This window comes from Papio anubis, chromosome 3 (assembly GCF_008728515.1).
Source record: "Papio anubis isolate 15944 chromosome 3, Panubis1.0, whole genome shotgun sequence".
NCBI lineage: Eukaryota > Metazoa > Chordata > Mammalia > Primates > Cercopithecidae > Papio > Papio anubis.
Genome location: NC_044978.1, coordinates 176,696,886 through 176,724,590, shown reverse-complemented (window position 1 = coordinate 176,724,590; position 27,705 = coordinate 176,696,886). Strand labels below are relative to the sequence as shown.

Here is a 27,705-nt window from a genome sequence, read left to right as displayed (position 1 = left end):
GTTAGTGTCTGTCTAAGATGGGATGCTGTGTCTTTAGAAATGGCCATAGGTTAGTGCCTGCCTAAGATGGGATGCTGTGTCTTTAGAAATGGCCATAGGTTAGTGTCTGTCTAAGATGGGATGCTGTGTCTTTAGAAATGGCCATAGGTTAGTGCCTGCCTAAGATGGGATGCTGTGCTCCCTTAGTGCCCGGGACCCGCCTTTAGCTTAGTTGCTTATTGTAGACCTTAAAGACCCAGGCTCTGGAGTCAAACTGATAGGAAGTGGAATTCTGGTTCACTGCTGTGTGATCCAGGTAAAGCTCTTAACCTCTCTGAGTCTCAACTTCCTCTATCCACCTCCCCTCTTACCCCAGTGACAGAGCCAATGACTACCTCTTCCTCTTCTTTACTTGGAAACTGAACTCCAAGCTCCTGGCTGGGACCTTTCTTATTCCTCTTTGTGCTCCCAGGGCTGAAGGACTAATTACAATGTTACTGACTTAACCTCCACTGGCACTGGGCATTGCCTGTAAAAGGACATCAGAGTGTGGGGTCTGACATGGGGTGCCCAACAAAGCCATAGGCAAGGAGCACATCACATTGTTGAATTTGCCTGTTTGCTTCTCAGAATCTCAAAATAGTTTTTGATAAAAGCGGAAATGAATCTCTGCCACACATTGTCGACAGGGGTACGAACTGGTGCTTGGGAGGTGGCAAGAAATCTTAAATATCACAACGGTTTGCAGAGCTGCAAAAGCTTAGCCCTACCAGATGAAATCTTACTTCTTAGTGTTTCTATCCTTTTGTTATGGAGAAATTTAACGAAAATTAGTTTACCCCTGAAGTGGTGGCAGCTTCCCACTGTTGTTCATCCCGGAGGGCCTCCGTCTCTCTCTGGTTCCCTATCCCTGCCCACAGGACTATAAATAGTCCATTCACGCACTGCTTTTAAAATCCTGGCAGTCCATGCCTGTAATCTCAGCACTTTGGGAGGCCAAGGTGGGAGGATAACTTGAGCCCAGGAGTTCCAGACCAGCTTGAGAAACATAGCAAGACTCTATCTCCACAAAAACATTAAAAAGTTAGCCAGGTATGCTGGCATGCACTTGTCCCAGTTGCTCAGGAGGCTGAGGTGGGAGGATAGCCTGAGTCCAGGGGGTGGAGGCTGCAGTAAGTCATGATCACACCATTGCACTTCAGCCTGGGTGACAGAGTGAGACCCTGTCTCTAAAACAAACAAACAAACAAACCTGCAAACAAACAAACCAAACCCTCCTGACCGTAGCTCCTGATTCCCTGATGCCTGCTGGAGCTGGATGGAATTCCACATTTCTATAATGGTTTGGAGTTCACAGGGTAGTTTCAGATAGTTCATCTTTTAAGTCCTTTCCCTGAAAGCCTGTGCGGTAATGGCGTGGCGTCTGGGTCTTTGTTTCTGGACAGGGACTAGCACCAAGGCTGGGGTTAGTTCTCACCTTCTGAATACATTCATTTTAGAGACATTGATGTGTCCTGAGCAACGGCTACTATTTAGTTTTAAGTCTAGATTTGTGAGACTTTCCATTTGATTTTCACTAAACAATTTTTCAAAAATTATGACTATATACCAGTTTAGTGTCGTTATGTCTCTTAACTTATAGCTCTAGTTATTTTAATGTGTATATGTTTATTTCTTCTATCCAACACTTTCTGCTTGGTCAGGAGGGTTAGAACGTCATTTGTCATTCTGCTTTGCACACAATTCCCTAACCTCTGAGGGGGAAAGGAGTCATCTGATTTGACTCCCCCTAAAGTTCTGGGATACTTAAGGTAATTGGGGCGAGGCCAAGGCCATGGATAGGGTTTTTTCTTTCATTTAGTATTTCTTCATTCACTTGTTTATTCATTCAACAAGTAAGAATGTGCCTGTAGCTGCCTAAGCACCCCATGCCAGGCCGGGAGACCTTGCTGTCTGCTGGCTGAGCTCCCTCTCGGGGCAGTGCAGGCTGGTGCACAGAGCCCTCCCACCCAACTTGGGGTAGCACCGGCCCCCCTGGCATGAGATTCAGAGGCAGACCTAGCTAGGGTTGAGTCTGGACTCCACCTTGCCACTTTTGAGATCATGGATTCAACCTTGCAGGCATGAGAGAATTGAAAGGGATCACGTATGAACAATGGAATTTGACACACAAATTGTGTCCCACTTTTTTCCCTCTCCTGCCTCCTGTAAATCCAGTAAGCAATCATTATTCATTCCCAGGTCTGTCTCTTTTGTGGGCTCCTCCAGCACCGGAGGAGTTAAAGGACTGAGCCCTTCCACTTGTAGGGCAGGACCAGGATGCTTCATGGTTCCTTCTTTTCAGACGTCGCAGGTGCAGGCCTGGCATTGAGACAATGTCACGCAAGTGCATGGCTTTGACTCTTTATGTTATCTGATGCTCCTCCCATTTTCCTGTCCCAGACTCTTCTCCTGGGTCTGCTGGACACAGCCTTTACCCGCTCTGGATCTCACCAGGCTCCCATTGGGGCACACCTGCTGTGTGCAATCCTAAGAGCCTGGCTGGGATGATCAACGTTGTCTGCAGGAGGGTTTTGCCCTGGGGTCAGTCGGGGCCAGCAGCCAATGCAGTTGAGAACGCCAGCCCCCTTCCTCCTATAGAATGTCTAAGTGGTCATTCTCACCTGGTTCCTGTCCCTCTCCTCTTCCTCTGTGGGGATAGGGGATAGAGACACTGTCTTGTTCATACTTTTATCTCCAGCTCCCAGCCCAGGGCTGGCACTGTGGCATAACACACACACACACACACACACACACACACACACACACACACAAAATTGCAATATATATATTTGATTTTTGTCCCTAGTTTTTGGCCCAGATTTCTTAAAAGCCTTGGGATTTCTGGAGTAACAAGAGTGGCTTTTGTCATTTAAAATGAAGCCCTAATGTGGTGACTCAGGTGGGCCATTAGATGGTTTCAAGGCAGCAGTGGCCATGTTTGGAGGGTTGGAACCTTCAGCTCCATCTTCCAGCCTCCAAGGAAGGCAGAGGGGCTGCAGGCTGAGTTCAATCACCAATGGCCAATAATGGAATCAATCATGCCTACATAATGGAGCCTCCATAAAAACCTCTAAATGACAGGGTTGGGGAGTTTCCCAGTTGGTAAACACACTGAAGTGCTAGGAGGCTGGTGACACACCCCCATACCTTCTCTATGCCTCTCTTCCACTTGCCTGTTTCTGATTGGCTGTTTCTGAGTTGTAGCCTCTGTAACAAAGCAGTAATTTTAAGTAGGGCACTTTCCTGAGTTCTGGGAGTCATGCTAGCAAATTATCAAACCTGAGGGTAGCCTTGGGAATCCCTGAATTTGTAGTCAGCAGGGCAGAAGTGCCGGCTCCCTGGGACTCTATTTTTGGCTGGTGTCTGAAGTGAGGAAAGTCCTGTGGGACTGAACTCTTTAACTTGTAGGCTCTGTGCTCGCTCTGGGCAGGCAGTGTCAGAATTGAGTTCAATTGTTGGACACCCAGTTGTTGGTGGAGACAAATTGGAGAGGTGGTGTGGAAAAATGACATGTATTTGGTGTCAGAATACACACACACATTTGGTGTGAGCTGTGGTGGTAGAAAACACCACACGCCACACAGTAGGAACTCAATGAGTATGTTTTGAAAGAATTCATGAAAAATACAAGCATTTATTGACTGCTGACCCATAGTCAGGCTGTGTGTTTGGATACAGGGGATAGAAACAAGGTTCTTGTCTAAGCAGTCCCTGATGTTAGGAGGACTGACCAACAATGGCCATTGTAATAGGGGTGGGGGGATCCACTAGGAGTTAATCCAGGGGGCTGTGGGAGCCCAGAGGGTCTATCTGTCTGTTTCTAAGAAAGCCTCAAGATGCAGTATGAGCTGACTTTTTGAAGATGAGAAGCCACACCTCAAATAGATGAATAAGAGTGGTTGTTGCAAGTGGGCAAATAGCACATGTAAAGGCTGGGACCATGAAGTGTGTGTGTGGGATGGGGGGCAGCTGCCTGTGACTCCAGATGGCTGCAGCCCAGGGAGAATGTAGGATAGAGAGGGAGGGCAGGCAGGGCAGGCAGGGCAGGCAGAGCCGACCACGTAGGTCCCCTCAAATGCTAGTACGTTCCTGCAGTCTTTCCAGTTGAAATCAATGTGATAAACAGAGGGGTCCTTTTTCCAAGCAAGGTATGCACTGAGTAAGGCATTTCCACCAGGACCGCTCCATCCTCTGAGGTGCTCCGACCTTAATTCGCACCTTGATAATGGCAGTGGCCTTACCGCTCCATCTTGTTTGCATCTGTCCACCCCACTGAAACACAAACTCCCCACAGAGGACTTAACTTGGTGCCAGGCACAGAGTCAGGGCATCACATTATTTTTAAAGCTGGAATTGACACATTTTGGCAATGATCTTTTCTCAAAAGGTGAAGCTCTTTTCTTTTGCCTCATTTGTTAGACTTCCCTGCCACTGCCTTGGGGTTATGCACACAAATAAAATATGCAGCAGGAAACTGCCTCTCTTGTTTTCTTTCTTTTCTTTCACTTAATTTCAACTCCTTGTCAAGTCTTCTTACATCGACCTGTTCCTCACAGAAGCTGCCTCAGGCGGCCTCCTGGCCCCCTTCTGGGAGATCCATCCCTCTTCTTTAATCATGGAGAGCAGGCCAGTGAGTCTCTCCGCCATTCAGCTCTGAGCATCTTCCTGCCACATTTTCCCGGGGTGGCTCCTCTGGGGACTCGCTCTTCCCTGTCCACTTAGGAAGATGCAAGATGATCTCACAGTCTAAGTGGCAGCTTTCCTTAGACAGGTAAGTTCCCTGAGGCTTTAAACTGTACACTATCAATGTGAGTTTAAATGAAGCTTCTAAACCCTGGTCAATCTTGTGGCTAAAGTCATTGCTAGTCAGCGAGGCGCAGATGCTGGGTCAACACAGGGGGTTGAAGGTGGACTGGGGAAGTGGAGGGCAGGGGCTGACAGGTGATCTGCGATTGGGAGGTGCAGGCCGCCTTCCCTCCAGGGAGTCTCATAGACACTGATGGGGAGCCCAGCATTTAAAGCCCTGGAAATGCAGCATGTTCTACAGTCAAAAGAAAGCCACAGTTGCAAACAATTGGAACAGAATGAGAATCATTGCGAAAAGGCTTGCGGGGGGGGGGGGGGGGGGTGGGGGGGAGGGAACAGAGAAGGCTAAGCTTTGTGGTTTTGGTTAGCAAGGAACTTCAGGCAGATTTGTGGATGAGTCCAATCTGGCTTATTTGTGTGAATGGGTGGGGAAGAAGGTCAACTTTTCACTCAGATACAATGCTGACATTCACAGTTTCTTCTGGGAAAACAGCTGTTATGGAAAAAAAGGTAACTCGAGAAGCACTAAATCACACCGAGAAACGTACAGCTTTCTTGCCCTCATGACCTGCGCTTATCATAGTGGCAACGCCCATGGGACCCTTCGCAGGGGTGGCATTGTCCCGGATAACTGTCCTGGGCTGACGGCTCCAGGCCCCTGGCGGGTGTCTCTGCCTCCAGTTTCTTCTCGCTGCAGGTCTGCCCTGTGGCATTCATGCACACAGATTCCCCAACAGACCTCTAGGGAGTTCCACAAAACTGCAAATCCCTAGTGCAACATCTAAGACGCTCTGAGATCTGCTTCTAGCTTATCTCCGGACTCTTCCTCTGTGTCTCACCCTGCACTCTGGGCAGCGGTTCTTGATGGGCACACAGCTATCATCGGATGAGGCCTGAATATCCGTGTTTGCTCTGTTTTTTTTTTTTTTTTTTTTTTCCCTAAGTCACCAGGTGATGGTAATATATTCAGCCGGGGTTTAAAAACTGCTCTAGCCCAGTGGTTCTTGAACTTGGCTGCACCTTGGAATCACGCAGCGCTAGAAAATGCCAAGCTTGAGCCCTATCCCTCCAAGATTATGGGCTGGTTGCCCTTCAGTGCAGCCTGAAAACCAGGGCTTTAAAAGCCCTGGTGACTGAGCAATGTTTGAGCACCACTGCTCTGGCCCTGGTGGTTTATTTAAGGTTCCTTTGACACGAACTTCTTTCTATGCTCTGGCAGCGGCTGCTCTCACTGCCTGGAAATTCCTCCTTCCCCACCTCACAAGCTAGCCCACTCTCCCAGTTCCAAATTTCAGAGCTAAGGAACTACTGCAGGGGTTGACAAATGTTTAAAATAAAAAGTTAGAAAGAAAATATATGAAGCTTTTCAGGCCACATGTGGTCCCCGGCATGCATTCTTTCTTTCCCCCTTTTAAAATGCAAAAGCCATTCTTGGCTGGTGGGTCATACAAAATGGGCCAGGACCAAATCTGACCTGTGGACGTAGAATTGCCTGTTTTGTGAGGTGGTGAGTTCCCTGTCAATAGATGTAATCAAGCCATGGCTGAAGGAACTCCCGGCAGGGAAACCATGACTAGGACTTAAGCTTCTGATAAATGACTGAACTAGAAAATCTTTACGGTCTTTCCAACTTGGGATGACTTAATTCTAATTTGTCTTAGCCCCTGGAAGCTTTCCTCGTCTGCCAGCTGACCTCCCTCCAGCTCTGAAGTCATTCCCATGTCGTGTTCTGCCTCAGTTAATTGTGAATGTCTGCATGTTTCAGCACAGACTTCATTTCAACACCAAGTGCTAAGATTTAGGGGTCTTCGAATTTAGGAGACAAAGACCAAAGATTGTTCTTGACCTCTGCATTGAGTTAATACCTGAAGCAGGAATGGCTGCAACCACAAAAATCAACATGCTTTTAATTCATCCTCAGCCAAGCTGATGTGCCAACTAGAAAGAAACGAAAAGACCGAGAAGCCCCCCTTCTCAGTCTGACCTTGGCCTCTGCTGGAGGTCCCTGCTGGACATGGACACAGAGCCAGGGAATGGTAGGATCCTCAGTCGCATTGCATCCTTGTCATTGTACAGATGGGGAAACTGAGGCAGACAACGAGAAGAAGTCTCTCCTACTGACTCATGGCTAGGAAACAGCAGGGCTAGAAATGAGTCCTGGGTAAACTGAGACTGGGATACTCCAGTTACACACTCACGCAGGTACCATGTAAGCTGTTGGTGGGGGCCTGGGCCTGGCAGTCAGGCCACTCCACCTACTCACTCATGCAAGTCACCTTCCATCTCTGTCTTCTTTGGAACTGTCCTGAGCCTTAAGTGAGCTTACACAGGTCAAGTTCTTAGCCAAGTATAACACAAAATCAATGATTAATATGTCTTAGACATGGCCATGATTATTGCCACATCTTTCACCCTAGACCATAACTGCTTAGGCACAGACTGTGTGACTTGGTTGTCTTTGATTCATCACAAACCAGTGTTGCCTCTGGCTCCGAGCCCTTCTGCGTGTGAACTGCTCTTGCTGTGCGGTGGGATATTATCTCCCACTCATCTTCAGGTGAGCCCGTTTTCACCTTCTGTGGGGTAGACTGCAAACAGTTGGCTACATTTCAATCGGGCCAAAAGGAAGGCAGCAGACACACATCCCCAGTCAGGCTTTGCTTCCTCTGGGCTCTGGGTGCCCCATCTGTATGAGGAGAGCTCCCCAGCTTGGTGATGCCATGAGCCCCTGGGCAGGGCAGTGAGGAGGGAGGGGTGCCTTACCTGGCCCACTGCAGAAAGAGGCGATGATGGCCAGAATGCCCACGATACTCAGGTAGGGGACCCAGGGGGCACGGTCCTGGGAGAGAACAGGGAGTGGTCAGGTGAGGAGGTGATGGTGTGTCCAGAGGACCTGAGTTCCCACACCAGCTCCTCCTCCACCCATCTGTGCGACCTTGGACAGGTCACTGGATGTCCCCAAGCCCCAGCTTCAGCATCTATAGCATGGGAACAATGACAACCCTTCAGTCATTCCATCTGCTTATTTTATAGCCATGATGAAATCAGATGAAGCCTGTGATGAGTTTGACATAGTCCTGGCATACAGGAAGTGGTAAATAAATCAATAACTCACATTGATTGAGTGCTTAGTTGGCAGCAGGCCATACGAGCAATTTTCACAGCTTTATCACATTTATAAAAGTTCATCATTTTCAGCAAACTGACACAAGAACAGAAAACCAAACACTGCATGTCTCGCTCATAAGTGGGAGTTGAACAATGAGGATACACGGACACAGGGAGGGGAACATCACATGCCGGGGCCTGTTGGGGGGTGGGGGACTGGGACAGGGATAGCATTAGGAGAAATACCTAATGTAGATGATGGGTTGATGGGTGCAGCAAACATCCATGGCACGTGTATACCTATGTAACAAACCTGCACGTTCTGCACATGTACCCCAGAACTTAAAGTGTGTGTGTATGTATGTATATATATACACATATATACACATATATATATATTTCCTCATATACATTTTAAAGACTTCTATATTTTGTTTTTAAAAAGTTACCTTAGTTCTGGTATTATTATATAAAGAACCGTATTTGTACCCCTGCCGTCTTGCAAGGTGTGAGATGAGTTAATGCATTCCATGGAATGTGTCTGGAGAAGCTGTCACTCATCTGGGGGGTGGGCGGCTTGGTGCTGGTTGCAAAAGGATGTTTTGGGATTGCTCCTGCTCTAGCAGACTGGACGGCTGAGCATTAGAACACAGTGTCACTGGTTCTGAGTGTGTGGGGGTGCCAGGGCTGCCCCAGGAGAGGCCACCTGACTTGAAGGGAAGGTAAGAGCCTGCGCTCACCTCTGTAGGTTGAGCCAGAGTCAGCCCAGTGGGAAACGAAAGGAAAGAGGTTCCAGGAGGGGGTTCAGCATACACAAGGGCACAGAAGCCTGAGAGGGCACAGTGCAGGGGTGAACTGCAAATAGTCTGGAGTAGAGGACGACGGGTACAGAGGGCAGAGGAATGGGGAACTCCTTACTTCCCCTTGTTCTGTGTCCAAATCCATTAGCTCTAAGGGTTGAGAGGAGCTTCGTGGACTTTCATAAGCTGTATGAGAATTTGTACCAAGTCACTCACTCACTCATTCAACTGATTGATCTCAGCTGCCCCTGAGTGCCATGCACTGGGATGGGAGGTGGAAATGCAGATATGGTTCAGGCATGGCCCTACACAACTCACTCACTGTCAACAGTGAAAGTCAATGGTCCGTGATAAGTGATCTCACAGGGTTCCCCCTTGGGGCTTATGGGAACTCAGGAGAGGGCACCTCACCCAGACTTGGAAGCAAGGGGAGGCTTCCTGCAGGAAGAGGTGTCCAGGAGTGTCCAAGGCTTCCTGAGTCCAGAAAGCAAGGAGAAGCTAGCCAAGCACAGAAGAGCCCTAGGAGAGGAAACTGCCAGGCCCCTTGAGGAGCTGCCGGGGGCAGGGTGTGGGGCACTGGGGGAGACAAAGGTGGCCAAGCCAGGAACAGCTCTGAGACCTTGTGAAGTGAGGCTTAGATGGGGTTCGTGGGCTTCAGGCCTTCCTTTTAAACTTCTGACACAAGTTTCAGAAAGACAATGGCCCAGAACATCACCCAACTAGCTTCCTGAGAACTTCAGAGGACTGTAAAGATGCCCAGGCTCGGGACAGCTTGGGCCTGGCTGTCAGGAAGGAATTGCACCTGCTAGTACATTGTCCTTGAAGGCAATGCTTCCACCTCCTGCCAGTCAGCGTGCTCGCCAGCCCCACCTCTTCGAAGGGCACCCATCACACACCACCATGCTAACAGTGCCTTTTTCTAGAAACATTTGGGCCACTAAGACATTTGACAGGTGATCAAAATGTGCACCTATCAATTTCCAGATGCATTTTTGAAAAATGCAAAGATTGATCAATTGCTGCAACCTTGCTTCATGCTTCCCATGGCACCAAGATGAGTTGGAGACACTGAGGCAGTGTTCAATTAATGCAGGCTGCCCTGAGCCATGCAGGGGACAGAAGCCCAACATCCGGGGATCTAATCCCAGCTTGCCACCTTCTGGTGGTGCAACCTTGGGAAGCTTTTTTATTTATATTTATCCCTCAGTTTCCTTATCTCCATAAAAGAAAAAAATACCGATGTTGTAAGGATGAAGTCCTTCGTCACCCCTCCACCTACATGGACGTCCACTGAGTGCTTGTTCCAAGTGCTTTCCGTGCATTTTCTCATTTCATCCCACAACACCCCTGGACGAAGGGACGACTGACTGTTCCATTTTAGAGATGAGGCCTGGAGAGGAGCTGACTTGCTAAAGTTTCATTACCAGTAAGGAAAAGCCGAGATCCACACAGGCTGTCTGGCTCCAGAGCCACTGTTTATAAAATTGTGACCACTGGGGAAGTGGCTAATATGCAGCACCTGGCATTTATGCTGGGCGGTGACAGCTGGAAGGGGCATCTTAGGGTTGTCTAGTGCAAGCTCTTCTATTCCACAGAAGGGTGAACTGAGGCTCAGAGAGGGAAAGTGTCTTGCCCAAGATCACACAACTCATCAGCGGAAGTGACAGGACCAGAAGTCAAGTCTCTCATGTCCCAGTCCAAGGACCCCTCACCAAACCCTCTTCACTGAGACCCTGAGCAGCTCCAGAGATGAGCTGCCCCCAGGGAGAGCTTTATCAAAAGCACTGCTGGTAGAAGTATGAACCCACAAATCAAAGGCCCCAAAATGATGAAGCCAGAAGCCAGCTCCATGCTTATCTCCCTCAAATGTGACAAGCACATCATCTCACCTGCAGGGTCAGCATGATGGTGAGGGTCCCAAAGAAGACTGCCATTAGCCCAAAGTCACCAGTGAGGAGGGGTCTCCGTCCCAGGTGCTCAATGACCAAGCCCTAGTCCAGGGTAAAAGAGAGAGAGAGCTATTATTCCATTTGTAACCACAATGTGGCACTGGGAACTGGCAATGGCATCATGATTAAAAACCGGCTTTGATCCTGAGACAGCTGGGTCACCTTCTTCACAGCCACAGCCCTGAAGCAATGCCCTTTATGAGAAAGGAAAAAGTGAGGGAGAGAAAGTCACAATTCTTGAGCACCTACAGTGTTAATACGAGCACGTTCCTCCTAATCTTCCTTGCTGGGGTGGACTCCTCCAATCAGGAGTTTGGGAGGAGGAACTGGATGGATATGGTCAGCACAGGCCTTCTCTCCCTTCAGAGCCAGCCTGCATGGAAGGCGATTCCTCTGTGTTTCCATGTGGTGGGTTTCGTAGGGGTAGGCACCCACAGCGGGCGCAGGGGTGGGAGTAGACAGAGAAGCCCATGTCGTTTTCCAGTCTGCCTGTGTCTGGGGGAGTCAATTTCATTGTGGGATGTGAGGTGGGGAGTCCCTGAGGAAGTCCCTAAAGCTATGTCCTCCAAGTCAGCTTCCCTCAGCCTAGGACTGTCACTGACCTCCACCTGGCTGGCTCCTGTCCCCCCTGTGCCCCCTGTCCACTTGGTCAGAAACAGCTCCTCAACTGCCAATGACTGGAAGAGTAATCGTAGCTGAATGTCAGAGACAGAAAAACCTGGGTTTACATTCTGGCTTTACTACTTTCCAGATGTATGAACTCTGGCATGTGACTTCACTTCCCAAGGCCCCAGGGCCTTTATCTGTGACAAAAGAATCGAAATATCCTTCAACAGGAGTGTCTGCAGCGGAAGTGAGGGTTAAAAAAGAGACTGCATGCAATACACACATTAGGTACTCACATCATGTGAGGTATCCTCCTCTCATGCCCCATTTCACAAAAAGAGAACACTGAGGGTCAGAGAGGTGAGACAACAGCAGACACCACAGAGCAAGCAGGTGAGAGAGGGCCAGAAATTGAGCCCAGGGTATTTGAATAAAAATTCATGGATTTTCTCAATGAGGCAATCAGGTGAGGCTTCCTGGAGGAGGAAGTAGCAGGCAGAGATGTGGAGAGCTTATCAGGCAGAGGGATTCGTGGGAGCAAAGGTTTTGAGGCTGGCAGGTCCTCATCACAACAGTCATTTATCTTGGGCAAGGGGAAGCAGTGACACTGCTGAGGGCCATGAAGCCAGAGCACACGTGCCTCCTGCCTGCCAGCTTCAGGTGACGGTGCGAAGGTCACAGCACTGAGATGAATAGTTGCAATCCTGCCCCAAAGCCTCAGGGTTTCTCTACAATGGAGTCCAGCTGCAGGGACCCCAGCGCCCTCTACCTCTTCCTCTTTCCTCATACCCTGCTCCTTAGAGGGAAGCAGGTGAAAAGCCATCTAGACAATGGACGGTTGTTCTGCTTGGCAGAGCCGGCCAGCACTGAGCGGTGAGTGACAGCTGCCTGTGTGAAGGGCATAGCCCTGTGGGTCAGCTGAGCACCTCGGCCATGTGGTGCTGCCTGGGGCCACGGACCTTTTGGTCCCCTAGGCATGAACGTTGAAGGGACCGGAGGGTGCTGACCCAGAAAGGCAGAGGCCTGGGAGGAAAACGTGCCTGGCTGATGACTACATGTCTCAAAAAGGCATTTCTAGTCAGGACAGGTTACACCAGCTTTGCACCCAGGACAGGTTACACAGCTCGTCCAAGTCTCAGTTTCCCCACCTGGAAAATGAGAATGATAATACCGTCTTTGCAGGGTAACTGTGAGATAAAGGGAAAGAACTCACAGTGCCTGAAATAGACTCATGAACAAAAGAGGTTGCCAATAAATGACAGAAAATATATCATTCATTTTAACTAAGGAGTGCCCTGGGGGTCCGGTCCCAACTCTTACCTGTAGCCGGCTGTGTGGCCTTGAACAAGTTAATTAACCCTTTCATGTCTTAATTTCTCATCTTTTCTGATGATAATGGATAGATATTAACAGCTAGTCTAGATGTTAACAGCTAATGATCATTTACTGAGCACCTACTATGTGCCAAGCACTGTATTAAGCACTTTGCATCCAGCAGCTTATTTAATCCTGACACCCTTGAGTATGTTCTATTATTTGCTCCATTTTACAGGTAGAAAAACAGAGGCACAGAGGCTTTGAAAACTTGTCCAGGGTCACGTGGCTGGTAAGTGGCAAATCTGGGATGATCTACAAAATCTTTTCTGGTTGTTGATACACTAAATTTTCTTGACATTAAACTAGAAATAGACAATGCCACCACTTGGTGACAGCCCAGTGTCCCATCTGGATGTCCAGCTCCTGGACCCAAACAAGAGCACTGATGGCTTTTCTGGTCCTCTGCATTCCTGGCTCTCTGATTCTCTTTCTTCACTTGAATGCCAGGCGCCTTCATCTTTGCTTCCCCAGAGCCTAGAAGGATATCTGACAGGTGTGGACTAAGTGTTTCCAAGGGAGTGAAGGTCTGTCTTTATAAGGCAGGCAGAATGATTCTCATTTGCAGAGGAGGACAGTGAGGTTCGAGAACACTGAGGGACAGTAACTTCACTTGGTGGGAAGTGGGGAGGGAAGTCAGGCCCAGCGAGAGTCATGGGGAGAAGCAAAGACCAGCAGCTTCTGAGAAAGAGAGAGCGGGGGAGGGATTGAGGGAAGAGGGAGAGAGGCCTGCATTTAAAGCATCCCTTCCTCCTAGGACCTCATGAGCCGGGTCTCATCAAAGGGGAGACACTGATGGGGCTGTCGTGCCAGGGCCAATGCAACATGAGCAAGGGAGCTGGGTCCCACTGCCAGGTAGGACTCCTGCAACGGTGAGGGGAGAAAGAGCCTAGAAATATCAGGTGCTTAGAGAGATTATGAAATTGTGGGCCCAGAGAGATTACGCTGATCTCTGTGTAACTCACACCAATTTCAGTGTAACAATGCAACACACATTAATCTCAGTGCAACACATGTCAATCTCGGCATGGCATGCTCAGTGATCTGGGCCCAGGATCAGAGGCCAAAAGTGACTATGGTATTTATCAAAAGTCATCTGGGGCTAATTATTCAGAGAGAAGGAAGAGGGATAGATGCTGTTTTAAACCAAGGGGCAGCTGCAAATGTCCACACCCTTGGACTCAGTCACTCACCTTCTAAGCATTAATCCTAAGGAAATAGATGTTTGGTCAAAGACTCATGGACAAGGACCTTCGTTGGTGTGTTATTTATACTACTGAGGAAATAGAAATAATCTAGAAATCCACCAACAATTAGTTAAATAAATACTGGAATATTTAGATGATAAATATGTAGAAATTAACATAATTTAAAGAATTGTAAAATGGTATAGGAAAATTCTCAGGGTACAATCTTAGGCGAAAAGAGTAGGACATAAATCTGTATATACTAAAACATGTAGTTATGTAATATAAATTACATATGCAGAAATAGTTTATAATGGCTAACTCTGGTTGGGGGAATATGTGATTATTATTTTATTTGTCTGTCAGTTTTCCTGATTTTCTATGGAGATTTTTGACTTAAAAACACCAAAAAGTAGATTTAGTTGAAGTGTGTGGATGCAAATCTCTGTCCATCCCCTGTATTATGTCTTTATTCTTTCCTAATCACCAAAGATTTCCAATACTCATACTGGCAATTTTTCATAACTGTGTAAAATATGATTTTGGTACAATCTTTAGATGTCACAGCTTTTCTTGTGGCTAACAGGACAGAGCCCAAAGTTAAGCTGTTGCTGAAAATGAAGGCTGTTCATAACTGGTATATGCAGGAACTTTGTCTCCTAAGCGTCTTAGGGGAGTTGGATTAGAGTATCCAGTGACCTGGTGCTGAAATGACAACAGAATGTGCCATGAAAGAGCATCACAGTTGCTGGGAGATATTATTACACTGCGACCAGCATGTGTTACATTGTCATACTGAGATCAGCACATGTTACATTGTTATAATGAGATTAATATGTGTTATATTGTTACACTAAGATCAGCATGTGTTACACTGTTACACTGAAATTAACATACATGGTTACTGACTTCAGTATTTTAAAGTTTTTAAAAAAGAGTTTCAAGTGCATCACCCACAATTTCAGAGTCAGAAAGTGTGCTTACAAAAGTCAGTTGAGAACTATTTTCTTACACCATGATGCTGACGTTCAGATGCTTTGGAAGGGGTGGGCTGAGGGACATGTGGCTCTTTGTTTTGTTTCCCTAAAGTCTCTTGAGGAACCAGTAACTTGAACCAATGAAAAGCTGAACACATTCTCCCTGATTTGGAAATGATCTTTAAAGATGGTCCAGGAACATACCAGGGAAACAGCTTTGAAAGAGAAAGAAGGGATAAAACAACCCTCCCATCTGAGAATCAGTCTCCCGGCTCTGTTCTTCCTCCCTCCCTCCTTTAAGTCCAGTTAAAGTGCAGCCTGTCAGAAGGGATTAGAGCGAACATGGTATTTCCACTTGACATTAAAATCATGAGTGAAGACATTAACTCAGACGAACAGCAGACTGAAGGTTACTGATGTCAGCTGGGGATGAGTGTCAGAATCCTAATGCTCCCAGGAAACCCCTCTGGGGACTCCAGAGCCATGGGGTCACCCATCAACTCAGCCCCCATTTACCCAGCAGGTCTGGGACCTCTGGTGAAATAATAATGGGAACCTTTTGTTCTGGTTAGGATTTTAAGAAGCAACTTTATAAAGGTGTAGTTTTCATTCAGTATAATGTACCCATTTGAATTGCACGGTCTGGTATGTTTTGACAAATTTATATACCTTATAACCACAACTACAAAGATATTGAACATTTCCATCACTTCCCAAAATTATCTTCTGTCCCTTCCCCCAACCCCAGGCAACCTCCAATCTGCTTTCCAGCACAAGGATTCGATTTATCATTTCTAGCATTTCATATTGTTTATTGCAGTGTTTTCGAGATTCATTCTTCTTGTTGTACATATCTTTTTTTTTTTTTTTTTTTTTTTGAGACGGAGTCTCGCTCTATCACCCAGGCTGGAGTGTAGTGGCGCGATCTCGGCTCACTGCAAGCTCCGCCTCCCGGGTTCACGCCATTCTCCTGCCTCAGCCTACCGAGTAGCTGGGACTACAGGTGTCCGCCACCACGCCCGGCTAAGTTTTTGTATTTTTTTAGTAGAGACGGGGTTTCACCATGTTAGCCAGGATGGTCTTGATCTCCTGACCTCGTGATCCGCCTGCCTCGGCCTCCCAAAGTGCTGGGATTACAGGTGTGAGCCACTGCGCCTGGCCTCTTGTTGTACATATCAACAGTTCTTTTGTATTGCTGATCAGTATTCCATTGCATGGGTATACCAAAATTTGTTTCTCCATTCACCTGTTGACCCAATAGCTGTTCATAGTTTTCAGCTCTGAGAAATAAAGCCATTATGAGTATTGATTGGTATAAGAGTCTCCACGTAGACATGTGTGTTAATTTCTCTTAGGTAAATACCTATGAGTGGAATGACTGGGTTGGATGGGTACAACCTTCATAAGGAACTGCTGAAATGTTCTCTGAAGTGGTTGTGCCATTTTACGTTCCCACCAGCGGTGGGTGAGACTTCCGGTTATTCCACATCCTTGGCAACACATGGTATTATATCAACCATTTAAATTTTTGTCACCCTTTTGGTGAACAATGGTATCTCATGTGGGTTTTAGTTTTAATTTTCCTGATGACTAACAATGTTGAGCGTCTTTTCATGTCCTTTTTGATGTATTCAATATCTTCTTGGGTAAAGCATGTGTTCAGATATTTTGCTCATTTTCAAGTGGGTAGTTGGTCTTATTATTGAGTTTTAAGAGTTCTTTATGTATTCTGAATTCACATCCCCCCTCAAATGTGTTTTATAGGTATGTTCTCCACGTCTGTGACTTACCTTTTTATCTCCTTAACAATACCTTTTAAATAGTCAGTTTTTAATTTTGATGAAATCCAGTGTACCATTTGAAAAATGGTTTGTGATTCTGTATCTCTCCTATTCCAATGTTGCAAAACTTTATTCTTTGCTTCTAGAAGTTTTAGAGTTTAGCTTTTATGTTTAGATACATGATCCATTTTGAGTTAATTTTTTGTATGGTGTAGTAGGAGTTGCCATTCACATTTTTCCATGTGGATATCTACTTTTTGTGGCACTATTTGTTGAAAAGACTATCCTTTCCTCATTGAATTACTTTAGCAACTTTTTGTTTTCTGGACTCCATTCTGTTCCATTGATCTGTGGGGCTGCCCTATCTTATGCCTATCTCATGCTGTCTTTATTCCCATGTTTGAACATTGTTACACCCCTTACTATTATACCAGGAATGGTTCCGGGTGCTTCGCATATATTAATAGCTTAACTCTGATAACATTTTCTTGGGGTAGGTGCTATTGTCACCCACTATTATATCCAGAACTTGAGGCTCAGAGGGGTTTAGTAACCTGGCTAAGATTGCACAGTGAGTCAGAATTCAAGTCTAGGTACTCTGGCTCCAGAGTCTTGCTCTTAACCCTTGTGCTCTACTTCCTCTCCTCAGTGTTTCTGAGGCAAATACACAGTCACATTTGTCAAAAGAATATGCACATGCTCCCAAAGTTTTTCTCCCTTCATTTGTGTGAGCTGCCTGAGGTCACTGAGAGCCTCCAACAGCATTGGCACTGGGGCACAGAGAAGACAGAGCCAGGAATCTCATTCCTTGGGGAGCTTTACGGGCTGAATTGCATCCTCTCAAAAAAGGAAATATTGGAATCCTGATCTCCTATTCCTAAGAATGTGATCTTATTTGGGAATAGGGTCTTTATTTTTAGGTGATTAACTTAAAATGACATCATTTGGATGGGCCTCAATCCACGACGACTGGTGTCCTTGTTAAAAAGGAAAGTGTGGACATGGAGACAGACACGCACACATGCCTGTAATCCCAGCACTTTGGGAGGCCAAGATGGGTGGATTACTTGAGGTCAGGAGTTCAAGACCAGCCTGGCCAACATGATGAAACACCATCTCTACTAAAAAGAATACAAAAATTAGCCAGGTGTGGTGGTGCATGCCTGTAATCCCAGCTACACGGGAGGCTGAGGCAGGAGGGAGGTTGAATCGCTGGAACTGGGACGCAAAGGTTGCACAGAGCCAAGATTGTGCCACTGCATTCCAGCCTGGGTAACAGAGTGAGACATTCCATCTCAAACAAACAAACAAACAAACAAAAAAGACATACACAGACAGAATGCCATGTGAAGATGAGGCAGGGGTCGGGATGATGCTTCTGCCAACCAAGAAGCACCCAAGATCACCCTGCAAGTTCCCAGAAGCTGGGAGAGAGGCACTGGACGTTCTCCCTCACAGCCCTCTGGAGAAAGGGGCCCTGCACACGCTTTGCTCTCAGCTTCTGGCCTTGAGAACTGTGATACAAGAAATTCCTGTTGTTTAAGCCGCGTAGTTTGTGGTACATTGTTTTGGCAGCCTGGGCAAACCCATACAAGGAGCTAACACCTGATGGAGGGCAGGGCTTGTAATGTTGCCTGCTAAATGATTGAATGTATGTAACAAAAGAAGGAAAGTACTCCCCAAATATGTGCAACTATTATATGTCAATAAACAACATTTAAAAAAGGAAGAGCTGGAGGGAAGGAAAACATTGCCTAAAATTTCATTTATTTCAAATTTATTTCAACTAAAGCTTCCAAATCTGATTTAATGTGCTTTCATATTATTTTACATACATTACTTGATACACACTTTATTTATTGCTCATTGTCTATATTGTATTCAATGTGTATATCTCTCTGTATAAACTGCATGCGGTACTCCGTGCACGGCAGGAGTTCCTGACTTTCTCAGGGACCACAGCGTCCTGCATGAGTTCCTTCCTGTGCAAAGGTGAGCCTTTTGGTCACAGAAGATGCCCCATTCTGTGTCCAACTCCAGGCCGGGGCCTTTTTAAATTCTGCTGATTTACATAATCCCCGACCTTGCTTGGCTTGATGCTTCCGGGTCTGTGGGCCATGTGGACTGACTGTCGCAGGGGCCGAGAAGCCTACCAGGAGGAAGCTCTGTGGGTGGGGGCTCTGCCTCCCTCAGGACGTCCTGTCTGACTGCTTCCTGCAGGGATCCCAACCAAAGGCAAGCTCCCTCTTTAGTCAGTTGGTGTGATTTCCTCAATAGGCTTTACTTGAGTGGTACACCATTGAGCAAACCATTAATGGTATTGAATGCATGACAACTACCACGGCCATGTCTTTAAACATGACACACGACACACACACACACTCTCTCTCTCTCTCCCTCCCTCCCACCCCCCACCCCGCACTTTCTCTCTTTCAAATTTACATTTTAAAGCAACTCTATGAGGTTTCCCCTGATAACTCAGCCAAAGCCGTGGAGACAACTGAGACTGTTTCAGAGAGAAATGCAAATGCTGGGGCAAGATGTGGCCCAGATGAGGGCCACCCCCCAGGCATTCCTAATAGCTGTTTCCTATTCATGACGCGTTGGGATGGAGGAGCTCCTGAGGAACCCTTGACACACGAGCAATTGGTGACTCTCTAGTCAGAAGTTGGATTATTGTCAAAGTTTTAGCTACAAAAGGATGGGAGAAAGGAGCCGAGAATGGTGTGGTTAGCACTGACGCAGCTCCCTCAGCAGAGAAAAGAAGGCCAAGATATATTACACGAAAAGAAATTTCACATTCCAGTATTACTTTTAGCTGCTAGTAATCCTGTTTTAAAGAAGCAAAGGCTAATCTTTACTTTCACACATCTCTCTGAAAAGAAGCCAAGACCTTGGAAAGCTGTGGTTATTGCAAGCTAGTGAAATTTTCAAATTTATATTCAGAGGACAGAGTTCCAGAAACAATTTTCTGGTTGGGACAGGCTCTCTCTAAATTAAACACAGAATATAATTCAATGAAACAAACTTTTTGGAAAATTTCTGCTTAAAAGATGAATGTGCATAAAAGATATCTGTATATCTATCTGGGCCAAAGGTGTGAGAAATGAGAGTTGCATTTTAAATAATTATCATCCCAGGGTGGCCCATGATCTCTAAGTATAACAAATTAAAGTGTCTTGAGATATTTCAACCAAAGTGCAAAACAGACTTGGGTTGGGGCCAAGTGGGATGGAAGGAAAGGCCGGCAGCAGAGAGGCTTTCTGAGTTCTCCAGTCCTGTGGACGTCTCTTCCTCTCGGGTCACTTTACAACCTTGGCTTGAGGCCGTAGCTTCTGCGGTTTCTAAGTGAAGCACTCCCCCTCATCCTCTTACCCTCCTCGAAAAAGGTAAAATATGGTTCTAAACAGGTTTGTGAGGATACATTCAAATTGTTCTTGGAAATTTGGGCAAGTGGAAAAAAATTAGCTCTTGAAGGAGCAGAGAAAGAGACACTGGATGTCCAGATGGCTTAGGAATCAGGGCTTCCACGCCAGGAGCATAGAGTCAGCAGAGGGCAGTGGGCAGTGGGCAGTGGGAACAGCCACCACTTAGCACTGACACAAGGGGATGGTAAGTGCTGTCTCCATCCCGCACCCCATGAGCCACATCCTCACTTTCCTTTGGTGAGTGAAGCTGGTGGGGCCAGTCCAGATACAGGGGAGCCAAAGGATGTTATCAGAGGGATAGGGAAGAAATCAGGAAAATTTTGGGGGGAAGTAAAGACTCAGGAATATATCCCAAGCGTCAGAGGGTGAGCTGCAGGAACGGACTTGTATGTATGTCCTTGGCCAAACTCAAAAATAGAGCTACTTACTTAAAAGCTATTATTCAGAGCTTGGGGTGGGTGGGAGTGGGGACTGCAGGGGAATGGGCTTCCAGGGCAAAATCCCACCTTTTCTGCTTGCAGATGCTGAGCCACTGACTCTGTTTCTTCCCTTCCTCATCCCCACCCAGTCCGCACCCCACGAGGATGACCTGTCATAACCAGAAGTGTATTCGTTCATTCTCATGCTGCTATAAAGAACTGCCAAAGACTGGGTAGTTTACAGAGGAAAGAGGTTTAATTAACAACGTTCCACAGGGCTGGGGAGGCCTCAGGAAACTTACAATCATGGTGGAAGGGAAGCAAACTCCTCCTTCTTCACATGGTGGCAGGAAGGAGAAGAACAAGTGCCCAGTGAAGGGGGAAGTCCCTTATAAAACCATCAGATCTTGTGAGAACTCACTCACTATCATGAGAACAGCATGAGGGTCACTGCTCCTATGATTCAATTACCTCCCACTGGGTCCCTCCCATGACACATGGGGATTGTGGGAACTAAAATTAAAGGTGAGATTTGGGTGGGGACACAGAGCCAAACCATATCAAGGAGAGTCCGCACTCCTCTGCCTGCTTCCTGCTCAGGCAATGGTAACACTAAGGCTTTTGATCTAAGCTCTGAACATGAAAAGTCATTTAGCCTGAGTTTTTACTTCTCAGATCCGGGGGTGCCACCCAGCCCCCAGACTGAGCTCAGGCCCCCAGGGGGTTTGGGTTGGGAGCCAAGGGGAAAATCTAGCTCTGCTTCTGCTTGCCACAGCCCTCATTTCTCCTAAGGTCCTGGAACATTTGTTAAATAAACTGGGGACTTGATCTAATATTTTAGTGGATGAAGGGTGTAGTTTCTTCTAGTCTGTGACCTATAGAAATGCCATAGAATCATTATTTATCAATGAAAAAGGAATGACTGTCAAGGGAAATTAACTAAACTCAGTCCTTTCGAGGCTAGTTCGAGAGCACATGTCAGTCTGATGATTCACAGGGAAAATCAGCCTCTCTCCAAGCCTCGTGACAATGCTCTCTGTTTCTACCCTCATCACCCTCTGCCATTATCTATTTTGTCTACAGCTGCTGGAGGGATTTAAAGCATGACCTGCCACTCTCCTTTTAACACCCCTGTCCACTAAAAGCCTTATAGACAGCAAATAAAACAATCAACAGAGTGAAGAGAAAACCTACAAAATGGAAGAAAAGATTTGCAAACCATATTTGAATCCCCTCAAGCCCCATGCCCCTCCACCAGCCCCTTGGTCCCTCAAGCGGCAGACACATCCTTGCCCCTGCCTTGGGCTGCTGCAGACATCCCTGTCTCCTCTCAGATTCTTGCTCTCTGTCCTAGAGGGAGACCCATGAGTTCAAATCAACAAGCTCCCTGCCCTCTGACCTCTGGGTGGCTTCAGCAGAAATCAGAAAGCAGCGGTCAGAAATCGGAAGGCACAAGAAAGAGAATGAGGCCAGGGGTTGGTTTCCTGGTTCACTTTCTACAGGGACATTTTGCCTGGTTCTGTCCCTCTATCAAAGGTTGCAGTTCCTGATAGGTGGGGTACCCACCCTACATGCCCTCCACTGCCCTGAATTAATCTCCCTTCTGCTCAGGTTCACTGCGTCCCTCTTTCCCAAAGGTTTTTCTTTCAGCCACTTCTTTTGCTTGACATGCTCTTCCCAGACAACTGGGCTCACCTGGAGCCTGACCACAGTATTTAAGACGGCAAGTGTCCCCGCCTCTCCATTCCCCTTTCTCTGCTCTACTGTTTTCTCATAACACCCTTCACCTTTTAAAACACTGTATGGGGTACTCCCTTGTTACACTGTCTGTGCCCCCATGAGGAGCTCTCCTTCTCCACAGCAGGGACCTTTGTCTGCTTTGTCCACTGGCACAGAGCAGGGGCCCGAGGGAGCACTTGCTGAGTGCTGGAGGAAGCAGCACCTGGCCTTGGGCTCGTCTTCTAGTCTTTGAGAGGCAGCAGGGCAGCTTCGGCATTTTCCATGTCTGCTTCTCTTCAGGGATATTAATAACAAGAGTAACTGTGTGTTTCCCAGGGCTGCCGTGATAAGGTCCCACAGACAGAGTGGCTTCGGCAATAGAAATGTGTTGTCTCACAGTTCTGGAGTCTGGAAGTCCAAGGTCAAGGTGTCTGCAGGGCCCTGCCTCTGGAGGCACCAGGGAAGGGTCTGTTGCAGGGATTCTCCTGGCTTCTAGTGTGTTTTGGCTTTGGGCAGCACAATTCTAATTTTTAGAGGGTGTTCTGCCTGTGTGTATGCCTGCATCTAAATTTCCCCTTTTCTTAGGGACAGTCGTATCGGATTAGGGGCCCACCCTATTCCAATATAACCTTATCTTAGCTTAACTAACTACAACTGCAATGATCCTATTTCAAATTCAAGTCACATTCTAAGGTACTAGGGACTTCAACATATGCATTTTGAGGAGGCGCAATTCAACCTACAACAATAGTTAAGTTTATTGAGTATCTTCTCTATGTCAAGCACTGTGAATTACAGTACGATTCTCATGACAATACCTGTTGAGGTTTAGGTCTGTTATTATTGCCACTTTCACTAAGAGAAAAATGCCTATCAGAGAGGTGAAATGACCAGCTCAAGGTCACCCAGCTAGCAGGTGCGGGACCAGTATGACACACAGCCCAGAGGCTCTATCACCCTGCTTTCTCTCTTTCACCACGTTCACCTCTCACACGTGCTGGATCCAGTGTCATGAGTTCCAGCAGTAAACTCTGAGGCCTTTGATTCTGAAATTGTAGAATTGATTGGGAAGCTACGGGGAATACAGGCAACAGAAACCATAAGGATTTTTATTTTATTTTATTTTTTTCCTACTACTCAAGAGCACATTCCATTCTTGCCAATTATGAAAACTCACTGCACTGAATCAGAATGACTTCCTGTGAATTCTGACCCCCTGATCTGTAAAAGCACAGAGTCTGTGCTTCTCAAGAGTGAGCCCTCCCCCCACAAAGCCCCTGCCCCACGCGGCCTGAATGACGCTCACTGGAAGTTCACTCTTCAGAGAGTTAACACTGTGCCAGGCAAATCAATTTGGAAAACCAGCTGTTTCTGAAAGATGGCAATTATTTACAGTTGCCCAAGCTGATGACTGAGGCCCTGAGCCAAAATTAATTGCAGATGAAATGAGCAAAGATGTCTTTCCCTTCTCAACTTTATTAGCCTCCTGAGCCATTTTAATAGACTGTCAGAATCTTATAAGAGGAATGAAAAAAACTGGAAAGTCTTTTTGGATAGGCAATCACTTCAGAGGGCTGGATGAAATATATGTGTGTATATTTGTGTGTTCGTTACATATGTAATTGTATATATAAATATATATTTATTGCCTTGTTTTCAAATATATTTCAAGTATGTGTATTTGAAAAGAAGGTAATATATTTAATATATACAATTATATATGTAATAAACAAATTTATGTATATTTGAAAACAAAGTAATAAATACATATATTTATATATACAATTATATATGTAATAAACACGTATTTATGTATCATATATTTATGTTATTTATATATGCTGTTTATATAGTATATATATTTTTATTCTATTATATTGTATTATATACTAAAATATATATTTATGTTGTATATAAATATATATTTACATATTTTGTATATATGTAAGTATATAATATATAAATATATTTACATATATTTACATGTATATATGTGAATATATACATATAGCTATATACATATTTTATGTATGATACATATTTATATATCATTTATATTTCATATATAATGTATACATACACATACTTTTATATATCATATATTTTATATATCATATAGAAATATGTTTATATATAATATATAAAAATATATCTACATATTTTTATTTCATTGTTCTCAAATATATAATATATAAACATTATATTATGTATATTATATGATATAATATACAACCTATATAAATATGACATTTTTATATATATAAAAACTTTGGAAAAGGCATGGAATTTACCTTATATTGACTCTCTGTGAGGAACAGGGGAGTGGCTTTCACACTCCTTGGATTTTTTTCCATAATTCTGTTGGATGCTGTATTAGTTTCCCATTGCTGCTGTAGTGAGTTACCACAGACTCAGTGGCTGAAAACAAGCCAGGTGGATTATCTTATAGTTTTGGAAGTCAGAAGTCTAGAATAGATCTTGCAGTGCAAACACGATGGTGTCTGCAGGGCTGGTTCCTTCTGGAGGCTCCAGGGCAGAATCTGGCCTGCTGCAGCTTCTAGAGAACATCTGCATTCCTGGGCTTGTGACTCCTTCCTCACCTTCAAAGCTGGCAATGGCGTCACTCCTGCCTCTGCTTCCACCATCACATCTCCTTCTCTGACTCTGACCCTCCTGCCTCCCCCTTTCACTTACAAGGACCCTGTGATAATATTGGGCTCACCTGGGTAATCCAGGGTTCACTCTCTGTCTCAAGATTGTCCCACCTGCAACATTCCTTTGTGCCATGTAAGGTAATATATTCCCAGCTTCTGGGAATCATAGTGTGGACATCTTGGGGAGCCATTATTTTGCTCACCAGAGGTGGGAATGGTTATGTTCATTTTACAGATGAGCAAATAAATTCAGAGGTGTTGGGCAATGTTCCCAAGACCACTCAGCTGGTAAATGGGTGATCAGGATTTGAATTCAGAGTAGCCTCATCCTAAAGCCAAAGCTCTTTCTCCCCAGAACGTTTTTCTATTCCACACTCTCAGCCTCATGCTGAATTTAGTCTCATGCCTTTCCAGGAACTGGGGTCAATGCTACCATTTTAAGGACTGTTTCCAATGGACTGTTCTGCATCTGTCCTTGCATCTCCAGCTCTTTGAGAAGATGAAAAGGGGACAGACTATACAATGTACTTCACTTCACCTAACTTCTGCTGGCCTTCAGCTCTCAGGTTCCTGGTCCCTGTCTCCAGGAATCCCTCCCAGAACACCTTATTTGAGAGGGAAGCTTGTCTCCGTGTTGCATGTAGTAATTGTTTCCAGGTTTGCTTTTCTCTCTAGATCATGGCAACTTCACCTGTGACAGCTGGCACAGTATGAGTGCACCTTAGGTGTCCGTGGAACGGATGAATGCATGCCTGCATGAAAGAATCCACCAAGCATCACTTCCTGCTCAGAGGAACCTCCCACACAGAGGTTCCTGCACCTCTACAACAGCAAAACATCATTTATCCTTGGGTCATAGTCAACCTCCTCCATTGGACTGTGAGCTCGTACAGGCAGGCACCACGGCAAAGGCCCTCTGTAAGCCCAGCACAGGGTCAACAGTCTGACCACGGGAGGAGCTGGCAAGAGCTTGCTAAATGGCAGGGTACCAACTGGCCATGGTCCAGATGACTGAGATCCACCAGGTCCACACTTAAAGGCAGCGGCAGGAGCACTCTCCAGAGGCTGCGGCTCTGAGTCCTGATTTTAGAAAGGACTCCTCCTTCCCTTTCAGGACTGTGAAGTCATTTACTCTCCTTTCTGGGGTTCGTCTTTCCAAGGAATACTTTGCCCAGTATTGTCAGCTTTTAAGGAAGATGATCTGCCTGCCAGAGCATGGGGACAAGAAGGAGTGGCTTCTGGAGTCTGGAACGAATAAGAATGGCTTCCTGTGAAGTCTTCTTGGACCAAGGGAAGAAGCGTAGCCACTTCCTCATGTGCTCCTCTTTCAAACAAGGGCAATCACTGGACTTTCAGGCATGACGTGAGCACTCATGAGGTCCCGTGTAGAACACTTTGGGGTCTCACTGGGGGGCAGTAGGAGCCCCATGATGATCTCTTTCCCCACTCCCTCGGGTTCTGAGCCAGCTGATTGTGTGACCCACAGTAAGTCACTCCTTTGGGTCTTGGTTTCCTCAACTGTCAAAAGATAGCAAGAGTCCCTGTAAAATCCTGCTGTCTACAAGGATGTCCATCGTAGCCTTATTCAAAATCACAAATTATGGAAATCTACCTAAATAGGACAAGAATAGTTACCACCTACAGAATGCATACCATTTGCCAGCCACTGCTGGAATCACTTAATGTACATTCATTGGTACAATCCTCAGCCCATCCCTATGAGGCAGGGATGATGGCCTTTAGAAGTGGGGAAACTGAGTCACACAGCTGCTGGATAACTTACATGGGGGTCACGCAGCTAATAAAAAGACACAGAGCCGGGACTGGAACCCAGAAAGCATGGCACTGCCATCAGGTTCTGAGCAGAGACATTCAACAACCCCACCCGCAGACAATGGTTAAGGAAATTATCATATAGAAAATTACTGGAGAAGGATAAATCTTTCAACACTAGTGTTAATTCAGGGAAGGTGAGGATCTGCATAATTTTCTGCATCTATGATACACTTCAACAAAAAATACTTAATAAATAAGAAAATGGAGAATCATTCTGACATAAGATTACGTGAACAAAAGCAGATTAGAGCACAGGATTACCGTGCTACTATGTAAGAAATGTACATCTATGCACAGAAAGACAAGGGAAGAATTTGCCAAACTTCCTTGGGTAGTATGATTGTAGTTAGCTTCTTCTTTGTTCCTCTCTATTTTTCTGAATTTTACAAATTTGCCCTAATGAACTGGTATTGATTTCTTTACAATACCAATAAAATACTTTACAAAAAACAAAATGAAAAATCTCCCGTACTTTCCCCATAATTTTCATCTCAGACTGACTGTGTTTTTCCACAGCTCAAAGTAAAAATTAATAAAGAAAACTAGATGCAGTCTATAACTTGAGAATAATGAGAATGAATCTTGTGAAACTTCCAGAACGCGAAACGTTGAAATGTTTTCCTCTAACAAAAAGGCCATGAAGTGGAAAGGGAAAGAGACAAAACATCATTCCTTTACATTTTTTATGATATCTATTTTTAAAAAGCATCTTGTTAGAAGGACCTGTTAAGCGTGAGGTGCAGAATGAAGTGTCCTGTCATCAAGAAGTCAGAAAGACAATTGCAAACCTCTGGCTGTTTGCATGGGCATCAATCTTGTCAGTGTAAATCAGTGAGCAAGAGTGAAAACAAACAAACTACTCCATCAAGGTCAGAGAACACAACTCTCTAATTTTAGCCCTCTCTTTCCATTTGGAAGGGAGCCTAACTGTGTCCTGTGTGCCTAAAATGTGAGGCACAGACACACCTACAAGAAAGAAGAGACACAAACATCTCATAAAGAGGGCAACTGAAGCTCAGAGATGTTGAGTGCACTGCTCA

The 27,705-nt window shown here is 45.8% G+C and overlaps 1 protein-coding gene across 1 annotated transcript in view; it reads right to left on the bottom strand.

Annotated features, from left to right (window-relative positions):
• The window catches only part of SLC2A9 (solute carrier family 2 member 9), a 191,137-nt gene that overhangs the window by 45,292 nt on the left and 118,140 nt on the right, over nucleotides 1-27,705 (bottom strand). The window contains 2 exon segments of the mRNA XM_031664719.1: nucleotides 7,591-7,666; nucleotides 10,625-10,726. Of these exon segments, the coding sequence (XP_031520579.1) occupies nucleotides 7,591-7,666; nucleotides 10,625-10,726 (178 nt within the window).